The sequence below is a fragment of the Mixophyes fleayi genome, chromosome 3 (assembly GCF_038048845.1).
Source record: "Mixophyes fleayi isolate aMixFle1 chromosome 3, aMixFle1.hap1, whole genome shotgun sequence".
In the NCBI taxonomy this organism is placed as follows: Eukaryota; Metazoa; Chordata; class Amphibia; order Anura; family Limnodynastidae; genus Mixophyes; species Mixophyes fleayi.
In genome coordinates this window covers 136,736,418-136,756,448 of record NC_134404.1, presented here as the reverse complement: position 1 = coordinate 136,756,448, position 20,031 = coordinate 136,736,418, and the positions used below count along the sequence as shown (strand labels likewise).

Here is a 20,031-nt window from a genome sequence, read left to right as displayed (position 1 = left end):
TTGAGAATGTACATTAAATGTGTAACATTAACTCTGTGTTAGAGGCCTGAGAATAGAGTTATGTAACATGCAATTACCTTGTTCTTATTTCATCATTCACAGAGGCACTATTTTGGTTTTTTTAAATAAAATGAAGCTTTGTTATGTGTGGGCTACTAAGATAACTTGTTAGATCTGCTGGTTTTAATTGTGTTTTTAATGCTTTACTATTACATTTTAAAGCATGTGGACTGCCAGGATGCTTTGGAGGCTGCTGCACGAGCAGAAGGTCTTCCCTTGGACATCTCCATGCACTCGCACTTGCAGATCCTGAGTGAGAACCACCCCGATTCCAAATACCACTATGGGCTTCACCTGCTAAAGCCTTTTCGGATTACTTCCAAGTAAGTTATGTTTCCCCTTAGCAGCAAATCCTTTATTCTTTCTTCCTTCCATGTGCACTTCCTCTAATTGTTTCAGTATTCGTAGAGACTCTTAAAATTCATGAAGCCTCTGTTTTATTGGTCTTTTATAACCTTCGTGTAGGTATAGGCCATCCTTCATTAGTTAATACAAATGTTGTAACTGCCAGAGATTATTTGTGACATCCACACTAGGGGGTTAATGTATCAAGCTGAGAGTTTTCTGGCGGGTTTGAAAAGCCAATCAGATTCTAGCTATCGTTTATTTAGTACATTCTACAAAATGAAAGCTAGAATCTGATTAGTTGCTAAAGGAAACATCTCCACTTTTCAAACCCGCCGGAAAACTCTCCGCTTGATACATTTGCCCCTAGATGTCTTTTATTTGCACTTCTCAGATATCTTTCATGCTATCCTATTGTCTAATTTTCTATCCTGGTCTTTTACAGACACCAGCACCCAGTAGATAATGCTGGGCTGTTCTCTTTTATGACTTTCTCCTGGCTCACACCTCTGGCACGTCTGGCCTACAAAAAAGGAGAACTTTTTCTTGAAGATATCTGGCCTCTGTCCCGACATGAATGTTCTGATGTCAACAGCAGACGGTATGTTAATCATTTTCCTATACCATTTACTGTCCTTCACACAGGCACATAAACACTATTAACTGTATAACTTCCCTATCAATGATCGATAAAAAAAAATAAAAATATATATATATATATCTCTATCTATATCTATCGCCCTATGAATCATAAATATTTAAGTGGCTATAAAGAAATTAATTGATAAGTATACAAATAACAGCATAATAATATATCTGTAATGTCCAGTGATATTAGTATTAGGTAATAAATAGTTCATCAATAATAGTAGGGAAAAAACACAGTATTAAACAGCCCACCTATAATGATCAAACATCCATCAAGCAGACAACAGTTATAAAGAATGTTATAGTGAGTTCATGCGCTCAGTATATGGTTCATGTAATAAAGGATGAGGCTATGCATTCTTTGTGTCTTCTATGAACAAAATCTGTGTTGTCTAGTTTGTTTAAAAAAAAAAAAAAAAATAGAAATGCTGCTATTAAGTCTTAGTTCTTTCACAACAATACTTTATTTTACTATCAATTGTGCACGTTGAAGGTCTGAGACTGCACTGCTGTGCTCAGAGTATTGGATAGAATTGAGATGAATGAACAAAATGAACCTCCTATCTAATTAAAAGTGTAATATTTTCTTGCTCCAAATTCCTTTAAGAAATTAGTCCCAAAAGTCTATGTGAAGTCGGCTAAAAAAGTGCACAATGAGAAACAAGCGGGCACTGACACCAATTAACCAGTAATTATTTCACCCACACACACACATTTGTATTTAGTAACACATGCTGTCCACAATTCAGTGAGTTTCTGAATATCGGAAACAAGCTTCTATGGACTGTAGAACAGCAGTGCTTCGAGATTATTATTTATTGTTAATGAATGACCGAGACGTTTTAACAATTGCTTCACAGTGCAAGACACGCTGTTTATAGTGAAAGAATAAATGACCAGCTTGGTTAAAGCCACGGCAATAGGATTCTAAAGTGTCATACATTACACCCTGTATGGCTGTATGGAGCAGTGGAGTTATTTTATATAGATGAATGCATTTTTTTTACTGTTTAACATGTTATTAGATTCTCTTGTTCAAATGCAAAATAACTAATAGCTTAATGTAGAAATCATCATTCATTGGTCACATCCCAATTCCTTTATTATTGTAGTTATCACAAAGTAATTACTGCACACAGTATGCATACAGTATGCTGCTAACGGTAACAAAACACACTGCCCAAAGTGAAGAAACGGTAGAAGATACAGTTTGCTTTAAGCCACAGCGATAAGGTGAGATGATAAGTAACCCTTACTGCGTGACAGCTAGGTGTTCTCATTCATTTAAAATGTGGCCGTTTTGCAGATGCAGGCTATAGTGTATGACACACAACAAAAATTTATCACTGTGGTTTAATATAATTCTTAGATTTTACCAGCTTTTTTCCCCCACTATGGGCAGTGTGGAAGATGAACATCCCTATATCACAAGTACAGTAAAAGGACAAATACTGATCTTTGGTATTTGCTATGCCGCAAAATGTCCTTGCTGTTTGTACCCAACTGAACAGAATATAAACGTGCTCTGTACAGGTTGGAGAAACTGTGGTTTGAGGAGGTGGTTGAGCGAGGAGCAGAAGAGTCCTCTCTTCACAGTGTTGTGTGGAGATTCTGTCGCACCAGGCTAATAATCTCCATCATGTGCCTGATGCTCACCCAACTGGCTGGCTTCATTGGTCCAGTAAGTACTTTCCACCCTGTTCCATGTGCCGAGAGGTAAAACAATCCATAGCATTTTTTTTGTTTTGTTTTTTGTTTTTGTTTTTACATTTTGTTTGCTTTTTGGGGTTTTTTGGGTGTTTTTTTTCCAGAGACTACTTTGTCAAGGGTTTTGAAAAAATAAATAAAAATTTTAAGCTCTAGGTCTGTACAATGTCACTTTTTTTATTTTTAAAGAAAGGTTTAATTTGTTAGTCATAGCTTTTATCTTTTAAACGCTTTCTTAATATTACTATTTGTCTGGCTGCTTGTCCTTCTAGCCTATTGAATATAGGATTACACCAGAAGGACTGTCTCAAAAAGGCTTATTTATAGGATAGGTTAGGGTTGAGAGAATTGGATCTCCCTTAAAGACAGGGTATCTTAACATAGGTAACTAGTGGTAGCTGAATTCTATTGTAGAGGCAGGAAAATCCCACAATGCAGCTCATGGTGGAAGCTGCAAATGAACTGTCTTTACTTCATTTATATTGTTTTCATTAACGTACCACCAGAAGCATTTAGTGTGCTGCTTTGTTACTTCCATTAGATTTACAGGAAGTGAACGTGTGTCAATTATAGGCATCTTAGTCTTGGATACGTTTGTGTTCCTAGCTGACTATTTAATCAAACAGATAAGTGAAGATTAGAGTAATCTACCACATTAGTACAATAATGATGATTATTAGTCCATATGCATGTATTCATATTAATCTCTCGCCACCTTAGTTAGCTGCATTATTCTATTTACTGAAATGTTATTTTCTGTTAGTTTGTGTTGAAGTGTAGAACAATTTCACTGCTTTTAGTACTAATTTTCAGTGTGCCGTTTAAAGATGAAGGTGCAATGATTGGGTGAGTACACACGGGGCACTGTTTAAATTAAAATAAAGTAAAATTTGTTCTAGTGTAATTTATTTGATAGGTTCTCCTTATACTCAGTGGCTCTTGCTATTTTCGTGTACTCCTTTTATAATTCTCAAGGAGTCATAAGGGTACACCTGTTTGGTGAACCATCCAATGGTTTAGGTGTAATTCTGATCATGGAATACTCAAGACTTTAACCAAACAAACTTCATTAAGAAGAGCTTCTGTCATTGTTACACTACACAGGTAGCTGATGCTCCCAGAATAGTTACACAAATGTCCAAATTCTCTAGCAGTGCTAGTTTTTAGGAATCCAGAAGAGTGAGAACAGATATATAGTAGCTAAGATGGCGTTATTTCTTTGAGATTTAACTCAAGTTCACATGTGACTAAATATTGTATGTATCATATCTGCTGGCTTTGGGACCATTTATTTGGTGTTTTTGACTTGACTTTGTCAGTGTGTGGACTACTAATAAAATGTATGTACACACCATGCAGATTATTTCTCTTGCGATAAACATAATGCTGCTTTTCAGACTAACCAATTGGGAATATATGCCTACAGTAAACCACTATACAATTTTTTTATTTGTTTTTAGGAGCCTTAAAACTGCATTACCTATATATTGAAACATTAGATGAAATTTGTTTGGGTTACTGTTATGCATTTGGTAGTTCTATTGCATTTCTTGTGTTTGGTTCTGTTCTGTGCCTTGATTTGTCCAGGACAGCACATTCAGTGGATACATCTGTAGATTGATGTGTAATGACGAACACTATTTTTCTGCTTATTGTTTTTTATATGCCATTAAAGTGAAAGGTGATCATATGAAGCTACAGGAGTGGAAGGCCGATACACTGGCATACATTTCATGAACGTGTTCCTTTTTTAAAAAAAGAACCAATCATGTAATTTAATTTTTGGAACTTGAAGCGCTGCTTCTACGGCAGGCTCCCATTGCCATCACCAATACTGTTTCTGTCTTAAGGTGGATGGATGGAAAAGTAAAAACCTAAATGGGACATTTTTTACAGCACACACCTTTAGAAATGTACTTGATTATGTTTTTATTTCGTGTCTTGGCAAACTTTTTTCCCACTTGAGAATTCCTAAATTGTTTTTGAGAGGACTTATTCGCTCCTTCGTGGAATGGTGTTGATGTTCTATTCTATAAAATGTCTTTAATTCTGGAATTTAAAATTAATTGTTTGACATCTTCACATTACAGGAGTGTTTTTTTTTCTTAGAATTGTTGGTTCTTAGTTCAAAGGGTACTTTGTCCTTGTTGAGCCAAGAAATATTTAGGCACATGTGAGCTCTCTTCCCAGTGTCCTCTTTTCAGTCCTAATACAGTCATCTTAAAGGGCATGTTAATTGAAATTAAGGATATTTGATAGGTACCGTAAAATATAGTAGTGTAAACGTTCTGGAAAGGATAAAACTTTTTGTATCTCCATGATCCTACTTTAGCATAGTGTATTATGATTAACAAGAGCTTGAAGAATATGGGGTTATACCAAAATGGTAAATGGGTTTGGTTTTTCCATGTTTATTGTTGATCCAGCCTCTCCTTTTCCAAGTGAGACTCTGGACTCTTGGTGGGTGGGAGAAGGGTCATTACTAACGTAACCTATGTAGTGGAACCAATGACAGAAGCTATTCTTTAGAATTTCCAGGGTGGCAGTTCTGCGGCCAGATTGAGCCAGGCAAGCTGGGCAGAAACCCGCGCATTACAAGATTGAAGGTAAGGTCATATTTATTCCACGGGAATGCTTACAACCACAAGAAGCTTGTGCCTATGGTAACATTAATCTGCAGAGATTTTCCCATTAACTCTTAACTGTGCTTTTTATTATTTGCTTCCCATTTTACATTTTGTTTCTGTTCACCTGGTAAAGAAAAAATGAGTGAATGCTGAGCACTTCTATTAGCCCTTGTTGTCATTGGTTAAGGGAACTGTTGCTTTATCTCAAGTCTGTGCCAGGCCCAGCAAGTGCAGACACCTCTCGCAGCCCCTGTGCAAGGCTCTGTAGAAGCAGGTCTTCAATATCCACTTTATGTTTGTTTTATGTGATTTTGTTTTTATTTTCCTTTTATACATAAACAGTGTCTTATTAGTAGATTGCTTCATCTGCCAATGCCAAAATTCCACACAATCAGGTTCCCCAGTGTTGCCTTTCCAAATGGGCAACCTTGTGTGCAAATTCTCCGCGTTTCCAAGTGCTGCCTTTCCCTTAAATAATCATGAGCAGAAAAAGTTATCCCAACACCGGGTGATTTGGGAAACATCTAAGGACATGGACTCATCGGACTCATCCTGTAATAACAGGAAAGGCAGGCTGGGTAATGCGTAACCTCAGATTCCTCTTCCGTACCTACTGATGCATACGCTCCCAAAGCTTCTCCTAATCTGTGCCAACTGCATGCCAACTGATTGCTTGGCTCATCTCTACAGACTGATGTTCAAGGACTGGAAGAGACTCAAAGATTGCACTCGGCTGTTTATCATTTTAATATTTTGTTGATTCTTCGTAAACCATCTCGATAAAGTCTTTGTCTTTTCTCCTTGGTGATGGATAAAAGATTGGCAGCAACACAACACAAAAAAATCGTCTTAAATAGGGGTTTCTGGTCATTAAGTTTTTTTTTTTATTTTATGATAATTTCTTGAAATGATTTCAATGGATTGGTAGAATGATCATGATAATAAGCAATGCTGCCATGAGATGTATATAATCTGCTTATCGAGTTGTTATTTTTGAATTGTTTGTCAATGAAAATCTGTTGTTATAGAAGTGCTTATCCAATTGTTAATCTTTGTGGTGACATACACCCCACTCCCTTAATAAAATTTTGTTTTTTTCCTAAGTTCATAGTTTTTTATACATAATCATAGTTATACACTCGCCTGTTATGCTGTAGCTTTGAAATAGTGTAAATTAATGGATTTATTTAGAGGTAAAGAAACTTACAGAAATAGGGAAGAGCATTTTGAAAGCGCCGGCTGGAATATGAACCAGTGAGACCTTTGGTATAATGGAAGAAAATACAGGTTACCTGGGTAAGCTTAAAGTGTTAAGAGTACAAAATTGTATTGTTTTAACTTGCATTTTTCTTTTCTTTTTTTTTTTTTTTCTTTTCTCTTATCCTTTTGTTTGTTTGTTTTCTTTTTTGAATGTCTTTTTTTTGTTATATTTTCCACTGTAATAAGTTGCTGATATTTATTTTCAGGAATTTATTGCCAAAATGTGCTTCTCTTCCCCGTACAACTGTAGGTACAATTGTTCCTTCTTATCCAATGCGCACGTTGAAAACAAATGTATTAAGTATTTGCATTAAGATTTTATTTATTTATTTTTATTTTTTAATGCCTTATTTCTGTGTAAAACTAGTTTATTTTTACATTGTTCGGGTAACTGATAAAGCAAATTTATGTTAAGTTGGAATGCTGTGAGCCCTGAAATTCACATCTCTGCCATTCCTTTCATGAAGGAGTCTTAGTAACTAATCCCTCTGCTTTTACCTTGAGCAGATTTGTGTTGCCTTCTCCTGTCACCTCCTTTTGACACACAACAAAAGTCAGAATGTTGCACACTTGTTTCCAACAACTCTGATTTCCCTTTGTGTCATGGGCAAACAACCTAAAAGTTCTTTCTAACTTAACATAAAGCTTGTCAAAGGTGTTGAATAAATATGGAAAGAATCCTCACGCCTCCTTGCCTTTCTCCCTGTAGGCTTTTGTAGTGAAGAGCCTCTTGGAATATACTCAGCAGACTGAAACGGACCTCGTCTACAGTATACTTTTAGTGTTCGGGCTACTGATGACCGAGATCGTGCGGTCCTGGTCCCTGGCGTTTACTTGGGCTTTGAATTATCGGACAGGTTCACGGCTTCGAGGGGCGATACTGACTATGGCCTTCAAGAAAATCCTTAAGCTGAAGAACATCAAGGAGAAGTCCATGGGAGAGGTGTGCCATTAGCACAATGAAATACTTAATGGGCAATGTTCATCATCATCACCATTTATTTATATAGTGCCACTGATTCCGCAGCTCTGTAAAGAGAACTCATTCACATCAGTCCCTGCCCCATTGGAGCTTGCCGTCTAAATTCCCTAACATACACACAGAGAGACAGAGACTAGGGTCAATTTTGATAGCAGCCAATTAACCTACTAGTATGTTTTTTGGAGTGTGGGAGGAAACCGGAGCACCCGGAGGAAACCCACGCAAACACAGGGAGAACATACAAACCACTTAGCCACCGTGCTGTTTTAGAAGACTGCTTGATGCTGAGCCACTTTTAGTAAAACCAATAAATCTTTGTTTTTTGTTTTTTTTAATCTGATTTAAATGTATTTAAAAATGTACAGTTTTGGTTCTATTATTTACATGTGCATCAATTTGTTGGTATAGGCATACAATGTGGTCTTTCTGTTTTTATTCTACACCCTTATTTTAGCCTTTAATAGACACTTTTATCATACTTACTGTGTAATTAACTTTCATAACATAGTTTACCTATTTTCTTAAGGATTTGGTGGAAAAATAAGGTGTGGTATCAGCAGCAAAGTCTAATTTTAAACGGTGCCACCACTGGCCCCCCAGCTGTTGCTGTGAGTTCTTGGCAACCCAATCTTGGCTCACAGAATTCAAACACTATACGTATTCTTCCCTATATTCTAGGCTTAAAATATCTCGTTCACTCTCTTGTCCTCAGCACCACCAAATATGTACTGTGGTCCTTTAGGAATAAATACCTAGTAATTCTTGTTTGAGGACTGATTGGTTCTGTACTAGAAACAAAGATTCATCTGGTTTCCATCTGCAGTTTCATTAGCGTTAACATACACATGATTTATTGCTGATTAAGTGCTTAAGTATTTTGTGTAAGAGCTAAAGCTGTAAATGTGGTGTCTTAATTTATTCTTGTATACACTTCATGGTGCATTACAGCTGTGGCTTACTAAGTATCCTTCTCTAATTTGCAGCTGATAAATGTTTGCTCCAGTGATGGCCTGCGGATGTTTGAAGCTGCAGCTGTTGGTAGTCTACTGGCTGGGGGACCCATTGTTGCTGTGCTTGGAATGGTTTACAATGTCTATATATTGGGTCCCACTGGTTTTCTTGGCTCTGCGGTATTTATCCTATTTTATCCAGCTATGGTGAGTCGTTTTTGCATAGCAGTATCACATCTGATTAAATGTACTTTCTGCTGTAAGCATACACCATAGTAAACTTACGTTAATTAAAGCTCTGACTATGGTTTATGGAATCTGTTACAGGATGACTCTATTGCATGTTCAGCACGATAGGGAAGAGAATATTTACAGACATACTCAAAGCACACTGAAGGAAGTAGTATCTACATGTTAAGTTGCTATACAAAATGGCAAAGTGCCAAGTTGTGGTGTTTTTTGTACTCTTATTTAAAAAAAAATTACTACCTATGCCTTACTGTTTGTGATTGTTGAAAGCAAGGAAGTGTGGACCAGGTCATGTTTGATGTCTAATCACACCTATATGTTGGAATAAATATACTTTTGTTTAAAACTATGACTTGATCATGGAACCGGATTTTCTATTGATTCTGTTGGTTAAATGATTTCTGATGGTTGGTTTTTTGTTTGTTTTTTTAAACAGATGTTTGTGTCCAGGCTGACTGCATATTTCCGAAGGAAGTGTGTATCAGTCACAGATGAACGTGTTCAGAAGATGAACGAAGTTCTAAATTACATCAAGTTTATTAAGATGTATGCCTGGGTAAAAGCTTTCTCTCAAAGTGTGCAGAGTAAGTGGTGCTTGTTTTATTGGGGAAATTGCCCTTCTGTGGTTACATTAAGGGAACAATTTTATGACCGGAAACTATTTGAACCGCACGCTAATGTGTGTGTGCGCTGGAAAAAAAAAGGGTTTCTTACATTCATGTTTAACTCCATTTAAACTCTAAAACCTCACCAAATCCTGCTGCCTCAATATGAATAGTTAAGCTGCTCGGCCGTTCTTCCTCCCTTGGCCTCTCTCAATGGACTTCTTACCCTACCCACAGCCTTGGTCACTCCCTTGACCTTGTCTTCTCCCACCTATGTGGTCTCTGGCTTCTTCATCTCTCTCTTCCCACTATCTGATCCCCATCTTCTCTCATTCTCACACTCCTCGACTCCTGCACCCCTCCCCTCGCCCCAAATCGACCAAGTCTAGACGCAATCTCGATGCCCTTGATCCTGGTATTGTCCTCTTCTCTCGAGACTTTCCCTTTTCCCTATCCACCCAGGCCTGCCCCCATCAGACGGCCTCCCTCTACAACCAAAGAAATGTACAAAACAAAAAATGCAGCGCTATAGACCTAACTGTCTCAATAGAAAAATGTGGTCTGGGTCACGAATAATAATTAAAAATAAAATTTATCATATCTAAAATATCATGAAGTGAAAAACCTCTAATGTTAAATGACATATATAATAAACATCTCATACCCCACAATGGATATATCACAGTGCACTGTGATGTGAATAATACATAGAGCTCATATGCAGTTAATAAGTAACGCTACTGTATCGTGATTAAATGGGACAACTGTCTCGATAGTAACTATATTAACGAAGTACATGTGAGCATACAAATGGTCATATGAGAGGGGGATAAATATAATAACGCAATCATCCGTGATAATGATAGTAGTGATCAGATAATCAATAACATCCAGATATCTGAGTAAGCTGTTATGGTTCTGCAGTCCGCGGATAAATGATATATAATGAATATGCAAATTAGTTTATCGGTACATATACATGTGAGCAAACAACGTGTATGTTGATATAATCCACTGTAATAGTCTGTATTACACAGCTCTCGCATTCGCAACGATGTAGCATATATTCGCTGTTTCTGACAGTGTTGAATTAGAGAAAGAAACAAACCAATTTCATGCACTGTAGTCTATTACGGTTGTGTAAAGAGATATACTCCTATCTCGTTATTAGCCATTATGGAAACACAGTGCTTAATGGCTGATAGATGCAGCTACAACAATATCCGAGTATTCCACAAAAGAGCAGAGACAGACTTATCTGTATATGACTGGATGAATTGAGTCTGTAGAGCCGGCGGTTTCTGCGGCTGACACCCGCGTGTAGGACCGATCCAATGTGCAGCTCTGCAAAGCTCCGGGTCTGGTGAGTGGTAAGCAATCAGATAAAAATGAGGAAAGATGTGCCGTGTATGTCCGAAATCCTCGCAGCTCAGACCGTGAGCTGAATCAAATAAAGCGGCTCATATATCATTTCACGGATCTAGAGTTGGTGGTGTTCGGAAATGTCCGAGTAGTCAATTTAGCAGATGAGATATAAAATGAAACAACTTGACAAGGTCATAGTACCCCTAATGCGTTTCATTACAGATTGTAACTTCATCAGAGGGAATGTTCAGTCCTTCTACAACCACATCCTCACCTCTGCTCTTGATGTGGTTGCCCCTGCCCATTCTGTCCACCTTCGCTGCTCCAAACGCCAACCATGGCACTCCAAATTTACCCGCTTCCTCAAAAATGTTCTCGTCCCTCTGAACGCCACTGGAGAAAATCTCGTTCCCTGGCTGATTTCCTCCACTTTAAGTTTATTCTCTCATCATTCAGTTCCGCCCTCTCACCTGCTAAATAATCTTTCTTTAAATCCCTAGTCTCACAGTCCTCTAACCCATGCCACCTCTTTGCCACCTTCAACACACTCCTGTCTCCCCTCCCATCTTCCCTCATGGCCACTGACTTAAAATTTCCTCCTCCATTCTCTCAGCCACTCTCTGATAATCTCCTGTTTGGACTACTGTAACCTTCTCCTTATTGGCCTCCCCCATTATCTCGCTCTTCTACGATCTGTATTTAACACATCTGCTAGACTTATCTTCCTTTCTTGCCTCTCCACTTCTGTCTCCCCTCCCCCCCCTCCCCCCATCTACCAAGCCCTGTACTGGCTCCCCTTCCCCTACAGAATGTTTTCAAGCTCCTCATCCTCACATATAAGGCCCTCGCCAATCCAACTGCTCCCTACATTTCCAACCTCCTCTCTATTCACACTCCATCTCACCCACTGCGATCGACCAATGATCGTCGTCTCCCTTCCCCTCTGTTTTCTCCTCTCACGCACGCGTTCAAGACTTCTCCCATGCTGCCCCCCCATTGGAACGCTCTCCCTTGCACCTTCAGAACATCCCCCAATCTGTGCAGTTTCAATATGGCATTTAAAAACCCACCTTTTCTTAAAAACTCTTTGGTCATCCGCTTAATACACACCTTGTTGGCTACCTCTCCCTCTCATCCCTTCTCTCCCCCCCCCCCCCCCCCCCTTCCTTTCTCGTCCCGTGTCACTCTCTCTGTACCTCCCTTGCGTCTTCAGTTTGTTTGTACCTCCCTTTAGATTGTAAGCTCCTTTAAACAGGGCCCTCTCTCCTCCTGTTTCCACCATTTATAACTTTGATCTCCAGCTACTCTGCAAACCTCGTTCTTGGACCTTCTGCCCTCTGTCTCCTCTCTTTTTTTTTTTTGTTTTCTGCACCTTTCAGTGGCTCTTAACCTGTCGGCCACGCCCACCCTCTTGGGTACAGGTTTCCAGCTTGTGCTAAATATCCCTCACCCTCAACCTTTCAGCCTGTCTCTTTAGCTGTGCTTTTAGCTTCCTGAGTTATAGTGCTTATCGTTAACTGTACCGTGCTGTTTCACCTTGTGCTGTACAATTGTTTGTCTCTGTACGGCACTACGGACACTTTGTAGCGCCATATAAATTAATAGTTACCATTCCAAGATAGGATATAATGGTAAATGCAAAATCCCCCTATTGTGTATTATTTTATGTATGTTGCCTAGTGACAAAATGAACACCAACTTCAGAGAGGTGTTTGTTTCTGCTACAATAAGTTTTTTTATGATATTGCATGTGTTGTATAGATAATACATTTGTTTTGTTCTAGAAATTCGAGAAACCGAGCGAAAAATACTTGAGAGAGCTGGTTATTTCCAGAGCATCACTGTTGGAGTGGCTCCCATTGTCGTTGTTATTGCCAGTGTGCTGACTTTTTCTGTGCATATGATGCTTGGATATGACCTCACTGCTGCCCAGGTAACGTTAGAAGCTAAGCAACACTTGTAGTCTGGAAACAAATAAGTTCTGACTGCAAGACTTGCTGAAATCTACTTGTTTTCAAAATAAGATCAGTGATTTATGCTTATGATCTAACTTATTAGTCTAAAGAAATCTTTTAAAAAAATAAATAGCTCTTTAACTCTCAAAGGAAAGATTATTGTCATTGATTTTAGTTCAATTGTTTTGTTAGTGAAAGTAAAATAGTTTTTTGTTTTTGTTAACCCTCCTTCATTCTGATGTTTAGTACATTATTCTTGGAGGGAATTCAATTGACCGCGTTGTTCGGCAGAACGCGGCATTACTGTTAGTACGGTAATTGTAAAGTGGTCTGTGAGCCACGAGCAAAAATTGGCGTTGAAATTACTGTAGTAACGGTAATAGTGCGCGGGCTGTGTTCTCACAAACAACTAGGTTAATTGAATTCCCCCTTAAACACCAGACTCTTCATATAAGTAATGAGCTTGGCTGTTGGACACATTTTTTCATCTTGCATGGAAAGTGTGGGTTAGATTAGACAATGAATGTGATAGTGAAAACTGTTTCATAATGGGGTTCCACCTATACCGGCTGATCATATTTAAAAAAAAAAATAAAAAAAAAAAAAAATTAAAATTTAAAAAAAATGGAAAGCGAGATATCCCAAAAACCCAAACTAAGTTGATGCTCCACCTAACCCTGTATGACTCTTCTCTATGTTGGGACTTGCCAGTCTAAGTGCACTTGGTACTAAATTTATAGGCCTAGCTGCTGCCATTCGTAGTTGTTAGTCCAAATATTGTGTCTCTGCCTCTCCTGGCAGCTGCCAGACAGTGGTCTGGACAGTTTATAATCTAGCTTTGCCATTTGAACTTCATTGTAGACTGTGTTACAGGATCGTCAACCTATGGATGCACTCTGTGTAGGAGAGGAAGGGGGTTTTTTTTTTCCAGCGTTATAGTTCCCTTGTATCTGGGCTGTTAAATTTTACGTGCTGGGGATAATTGCTTGCTTCTATATCCAGGCCGTCCCACTACATCACCATTTTTCTCTTCACTTCTGCATGCTTTTTTCCACCACCTCCTTTCATTTTGCTCCCAAGCATGTCTTCCATAAGTAAGCTTTTACTATGTCCTGTATTTTATTTTACCACAGCTGACTGTGCTTTCTAGTCACACTTCTGGTCTAAGACTGTTACCTATTTATAATTATCTTTGCAGCCATATGCGGTGTTCAGGAGCTAGTTACTTGAGTTTTGTAAAAGTTAGTTAATTTAAGCAGATCTCACATCAAGGTCTTTAATATCTTCCAGAGATCTGAGCATGTCAATAATTCGGTAGCTATGATCCATGCTCTCATGCCTATTACTGACTAGGATTCATAGTTGCCTACAATCATGCTTTACAGGTCTTTCCCCCCCCACACCCCCATCCTCATGGTGGTCTCTGGTCTTCGTGTAACCTAAGATTGTCCTACCTTCCATTTGGCTTAATTGCTTATGTTGCAAGGGAATTAGTATCCTCCATACTCTGGGTGTAGTATGGGTATTGCACACTTGGGTCCACATAACATGTTCCGGATGGTACGCAGTCTCATCAGAATGTACAGTGATCTGACCAGGGTTGCAATAAATATATACCTACCGACAGAAAATATTTTTAAATTAAGTCAGTGTGGTAATAATGCAAGTTCAGTTACATGAAGAATATAAAAAAAAAAAAGTTTAGGAAAGGTTTCTTCCTGGCAGCTCTAGATATAGTTTCCACAACAATTTAATAAGGGTCGAATTAAAAACAATTTAAGCCAGCATTTAAGCAATGAACATTAGGCGGTAGTATAATATTGTTGGTCGTGAACAAGTCACGGGTTCCTGTTGTGTAACTGGACTCTTTGCAGTCACTGCATAATTGCTAGTGCACAGTAGCAAAATGTTCAATCTGTTTAGAATACCCGTATATGTGCACTCAAACTGACAGGCCAGCTCCAAACCAAGCGACTGCTTATTTCATCAGATGTTTGTCGTCTTAAATCTGGAAACATGGAGCTTCATTGGAAAACCAAAAACACCTACATGAGTAAACGGGCTCAATTATTTGTAAGGAAAATAAAACATTTAGATTGTTTTACATTTCCGTCACCTTTCATTTGAGAACGATCTTGGTATCTTATGGTGAAACTATTGTCCATCAAGCCTAATTAAAAACTAATTGTTTCTGTGTTTCTGTTTAGGCTTTCACAGTTGTCACGGTCTTTAACTCCATGACCTTTGCACTAAAGGTGACGCCCTTCTCAGTCAAGTCTCTTTCAGAGGCTTCTGTATCTATGGAGCGGTTTAAGGTAAGCTGCATTTCATGGGTCAGATTTTCTGCTTTGAGTTGTCTGCATGACTTGTTATCTTCATGGAAAGTATTCACTATTGGGGCATTTGTATCATAATTTACAAACTGAGTTTTAAGATTAATGTGTGGGTTAATCTGCATGGCTTCCACCAATAACAGTCCCTTCTGTCCATGCAATAAAGTATACTATGCTTTCTATAACAATTGATTTTTAAGATTGCACATTTTATGGCTGCATAATCCTGGAGCCACCTATCTCCAAATAATGCACCCGGGCTTCAGTAACCCATCTGCAGTTGTTTTTTTCTTTTTACACTCGTTTTTTTTGTACTCAAACAGTCTTTAGGTGTATGTACCTAGCGTTATGTCATGCCAGTTAAAGTAACATTGGAGCAGGCAGAGGGACCTATGGGCTGCTGTGAAGGTAATGTAGGCCCACTGGAGCATACCAGCTCTGGAGGAGAAAATACAAATAAAAAATACTAACAGCAAGTGATATTTGTTTCAGCTCTAGCAAATTTGAAGCCAGATTGGTCTCTGCTGGTCATATCTCCCAGGTCTGCAAGTGTCAAGTCTTCTAGGTTTAGGTGCACAGGTTACGTGAAGTTTGAGGCGGAGGCTAGTTGAGATTTGTGATGGTTTTGTTGCTTGAATGTAAAGATGTTTTTTGAGTTTGTAAATTGTCTTAGTCTTACAATTAAGAGAGAGGGGTTACCAGTGATCTTATTACAAGGAAGAGAAGAATGGTAAATAATCTAATTGCACACCTGGTTTTAAGGTGGATGTATGTTTAGAATTGTACTGCTGTTTAGTACTGGGAAAATGTACTGTCTTATAAGATGATGCCCAATGAGTGTGCACAGAGCAGCATAAGGTTACCAGATAAAAGATGTCATTGGTTGTATAGTAAAATGTTCTGGTAGCATTTGTTTCTAACATTGGCGGCAAAGCTCCAGACTATAAATGCGATGACTGTTACTATGTAATTGGGATGGGCCAGGTTATCTGTTTGGGAGGGAAGATTTATTCTACAAATGCTCCCAGCCCTCAGAAAGGCTGAGTTTAGTTGACTCTAATGAGCTACCTTTTGCTCCGCAGCAGCTTCCTTCCACTGTATAGCCTGATGTTTTTGCTTCCTGCGTGACCTAGACCTGACCTGCTGTCTCATCTTTGCACCTCTCTCACAACCTCCTATCAGAGTTTATTTCTAATGGAAGAGGTTCACATGATAAAGAAAAAGCCATCCTGCCCAAACATCACCATACAGCTGCAAAATGCAACTTTGGCATGGGACACTTCCCATGCCAGCACCCAGTGTTCTCCAAAGGCTACCCCCAAACTGAAAAAAGAAAAGGGGGCTAAAGGCAAGAAAGAGAAGGCAAACTTGCAGAAAGAGGGGCCACAAGCCGTTTTGGCAGAACAAAAAGGGCATCTACTAGTAGACAGTGATGAACAAGCTAGCCCTGATGAAGAGGGCAAAGATATCCAGCTATCAAATTTGAGGCTACAGAGGACCTTATACAACATTGATTTGGAGATAGAGAAGGTTGGTAAACTATACTATGTATTCTTTAGCCGTTTTCTTAATTGTAGTATATAAGATCTCACTATTAACAGAACTGGTTACATTTCTGTTAAGTTTTACATAGTGCCTACTGCACTGTGTGAGGGTTCAAAGAATACATCATATATGGCTGCTGCCTCATCTAATGCCTAAATGTGACTGTCCCAGCATTTGCACATTGAATGCTCGTTTTCTGTGCTCTCAACTGAGCAGATGTGGCATAGCCAACTGCTGATTAGGCACTATATTATACGGCCTTTGTTAACACAGACGTGTCAGGTTCTATTTATTTATGCTATACAATTAAGGTTATTTCTCATAGGAGCAGGCTACTTTATTATATCTTAACAAGTACTACTGCTTGTCAAGCTTAGACACAGTGAAGGAGTTTAGCATATACCATTATAAATTGTAAATGGTCCCCACATGCTAACTTCCATATTTTATTTGTAGAAATGTTAATCTATTGTGTGTGTGTGTGTGTATGTGTGTGTGTATATATATATATATATATATATATATATATATATATATATATATATATATATATATATATATATATATGTGTGTGTGTGTTTATACACACACACACACACACACACACACACACTTTGTTGCATTGTGAGTAATATGTTTAATTGCACCTTTTTTTTTTTCTTTAACTTTTTTTCTTTTATTGTTTGTTTCTAGGGGAAGCTAATAGGAATATGTGGCAGTGTGGGAAGTGGAAAAACCTCTTTGGTTTCTGCTATACTGGGACAGGTAATTGTGTTTGGATACAGAGAGAGAGAGTGTGAGTTTCTTAGGCTAAATTAATGTGGTGTTTGCCTGTGAACAACACTCAAAAAATTAAATAAATAAAGTAGTTGACCAGTAGCTGACCCGCAGCAATAGACCTATTGTACCTGTAGTGGAAGGTGCAGATAAGATCTCTCTCCTGCCAATGAAGATATTTGATCCAGTTGCTATTGGGTTCTGAAAGCCACAGGTCTTATATCCGATGTTAGTATGCAGGCAGGTCAATGTTTAGAATCTGCCCCAAAAAATTTAAATTGTATTTTCTTCGACATATTGCTTGAATTTACTGGTCTTAGTAAAATGGTCACTTTCTGACAAAATGTGGACAGCTTAAAAATGTCATGTTTCTGATGCAAATGCATGTATTTAGTGTGTCAACAAAACTATGTCCAACTTTTTTCAACTGATTGTTTTCCTCGTACACCGGTGTTATATTGCTTTTTCTTTGCAGATGACTCTTCTTGAAGGCAGTATTGCTATCAGTGGTTCATTTGCCTATGTTGCTCAGCAAGCATGGATATTGAATTCAACCCTCCGGGACAACATCCTGTTTGGGCAGGAATATGAGGAAGAGAGGTATGACCACACAATTGGAATAGCAAGCAAAAGCTGCAGTTTGTTTATCTAAGTTGTTAATACTACAACTTCAGAATATATGAAAATTTCAAAGCATTGCAACCATACCTCTCTCAAAAGAATATTGGAGAAAAATACACTCCTAGTTTTTTCAAGTGCTGTGATTTTGCACCTTCCTTAGGCACTTCTGAAGACACAGGAGAGGAGCAGCTCACACAGTTCTATAGTACCCATCATCATTAAGCAGTGTCAATAGAACTTTTATAGTGTTTAAAAATAATAATTACAATTAATAGCTATGTGTTGAATTTAGTCATGTAATAGTACTCTAAATGCTGACAACACATTTCATATACTGCCAAAATCATTTGAATTGGTTGCATTTTTTAAAGGTTATTTTATTTTGCATTTCTTGTTCCAGGTACAACAATGTGCTAAGTGTTTGCTGTCTGAGACCAGATTTAGCCATACTGCCCAACAGTGACTTGACTGAGGTACGCTCTAAACAAGTGATGGGCAGCAGGCAGACACAGGGCTGCATGTGGCCCTCCGAGCCTTCATCTGCGGCCCCCATCTCCTTACTACTTTATTTTCAGATTTATTTGCCATCACTTGCTATGTCTGTCTTATGATAGTTTTGTTTTTCGAATCTGTATACGACTACTTATGACCTATAGGTTTTTTTTGATCTGCTATAGCAGCCTATGTATATTATAGTTTAGCCTTTTAGAGTACATTTCTGTTAGATATTTGTATAACTTTATAAAGGTAATAATTGGCAGTACATTTGTTTTTTTTTTTGTTTTGTAGATAGGAGAGCGTGGAGCAAATTTGAGTGGTGGTCAGAGACAAAGAATCAGTCTGGCGAGGGCTCTATACAGTGACCGGAGCATTTACATACTGGATGATCCTCTCAGTGCCTTAGATGCCCATGTTGGCAACCACATCTTCAACAGTGCCATCAAAAAGCACCTGAAGTCTAAAACTATTGTGTTTATCACCCACCAGCTTCAGGTAATGGGCAGAGCCACATGAGTTGCTAAGAATGGTACCAGGGTGAGATAGTCTAGACACATGATAAATTTGACACACCCCCTGTCATTCTGTGCCCTCTCTAATACTTTTTACCTCCAGTATCTTGTGGACTGTGATGACGTGATTTACATGAAAGAAGGTTGCATCACAGAGAGAGGAACGCATGAGGAACTCATGAAACTTAATAGAGAATATGCTACGATTTTTAACAACTTTCAGCTGGGAGACGCACCTCATATTGAGGTAAGTTAAGTACTTTCTGTTCATTTTACCTTGTGTATATTGCTAGTTCTATTGTTCTGTCAGTGGAACCCTGGGACAACACACACCTAGTAGTTTTTTCTCATTTGGTACTACTGTCACCTTGTGATTAGATTTATCTATGACAAAAGCATTATTTGTAACCGGTTTAACTATTCAGCTTTTCTTTATGATTAATCCATGACGATAAATATGTTGAGGAATAATGCCACCTTTGCAAAATAATCTGACTGTGTTTTGTTGAAAACCATATATTTTATATTATAACAATATTTGGTACTTTTTACAGTTTGTTTTTATTTTTACAGGTGAGTTTAAAAAAGAATGTGAGCAGTTCATTGAAGAAACCTTTAGACAAATGCACCAAGTCAGGGTCTGTGAAGAAAGAAAAGGTTGCAAAAAAGGAAGAAGGTACAACTATCTTTCTCTTCATATAATTCTCTAGCAACCACTTGTGGCTGTAACCTAGTGCAGTTGTTTTCAGTTCACTCTTCTATAGTTTGACTGCTTAGTACTTTACCTGTATCTTTAACAGGAAACTTTTCTTTTAAATGAATCGTCATTCTTCTTCATTTAGCACACAGGCATTGGAAACATGGTCTTCTGATTCAAGTGTTTTGTAATCTTAAAAAAAGGAGACCTGGGCTGCTCCCTCCCAAAATTACCGTAGAGAGATCGTTGTTAGTGTGTGCTTATAGACTATACATGTTTTGTTGTTCCCCAAACC

The 20,031-nt window shown here is 38.3% G+C and overlaps 1 protein-coding gene across 4 annotated transcripts in view; it reads left to right on the top strand.

The window, feature by feature from the left end:
- The window catches only part of ABCC5 (ATP binding cassette subfamily C member 5), a 56,669-nt gene that overhangs the window by 17,121 nt on the left and 19,517 nt on the right, over positions 1-20,031 (top strand). The window contains exons 3-17 of one of the 4 annotated variants that reach the window (XM_075202409.1): positions 223-383; positions 851-1,006; positions 2,587-2,734; positions 7,357-7,590; positions 8,613-8,786; positions 9,265-9,412; positions 12,583-12,731; positions 14,961-15,068; positions 16,269-16,616; positions 17,325-17,396; positions 17,884-18,008; positions 18,430-18,502; positions 18,819-19,022; positions 19,143-19,286; positions 19,613-19,715. In XM_075202409.1, coding sequence (XP_075058510.1) covers positions 223-383; positions 851-1,006; positions 2,587-2,734; positions 7,357-7,590; positions 8,613-8,786; positions 9,265-9,412; positions 12,583-12,731; positions 14,961-15,068; positions 16,269-16,616; positions 17,325-17,396; positions 17,884-18,008; positions 18,430-18,502; positions 18,819-19,022; positions 19,143-19,286; positions 19,613-19,715 — 2,347 coding nt within the window. Of the gene's footprint in view, positions 1-222; positions 384-850; positions 1,007-2,586; positions 2,735-6,736; positions 6,894-7,356; positions 7,591-8,612; positions 8,787-9,264; positions 9,413-12,582; positions 12,732-14,960; positions 15,069-16,168; positions 16,617-17,324; positions 17,397-17,883; positions 18,009-18,429; positions 18,503-18,818; positions 19,023-19,142; positions 19,287-19,612; positions 19,716-20,031 lie in introns of those variants that run through there. The other 3 variants (XM_075202410.1, XM_075202412.1, XM_075202411.1) reach the window with 3 other exon arrangements.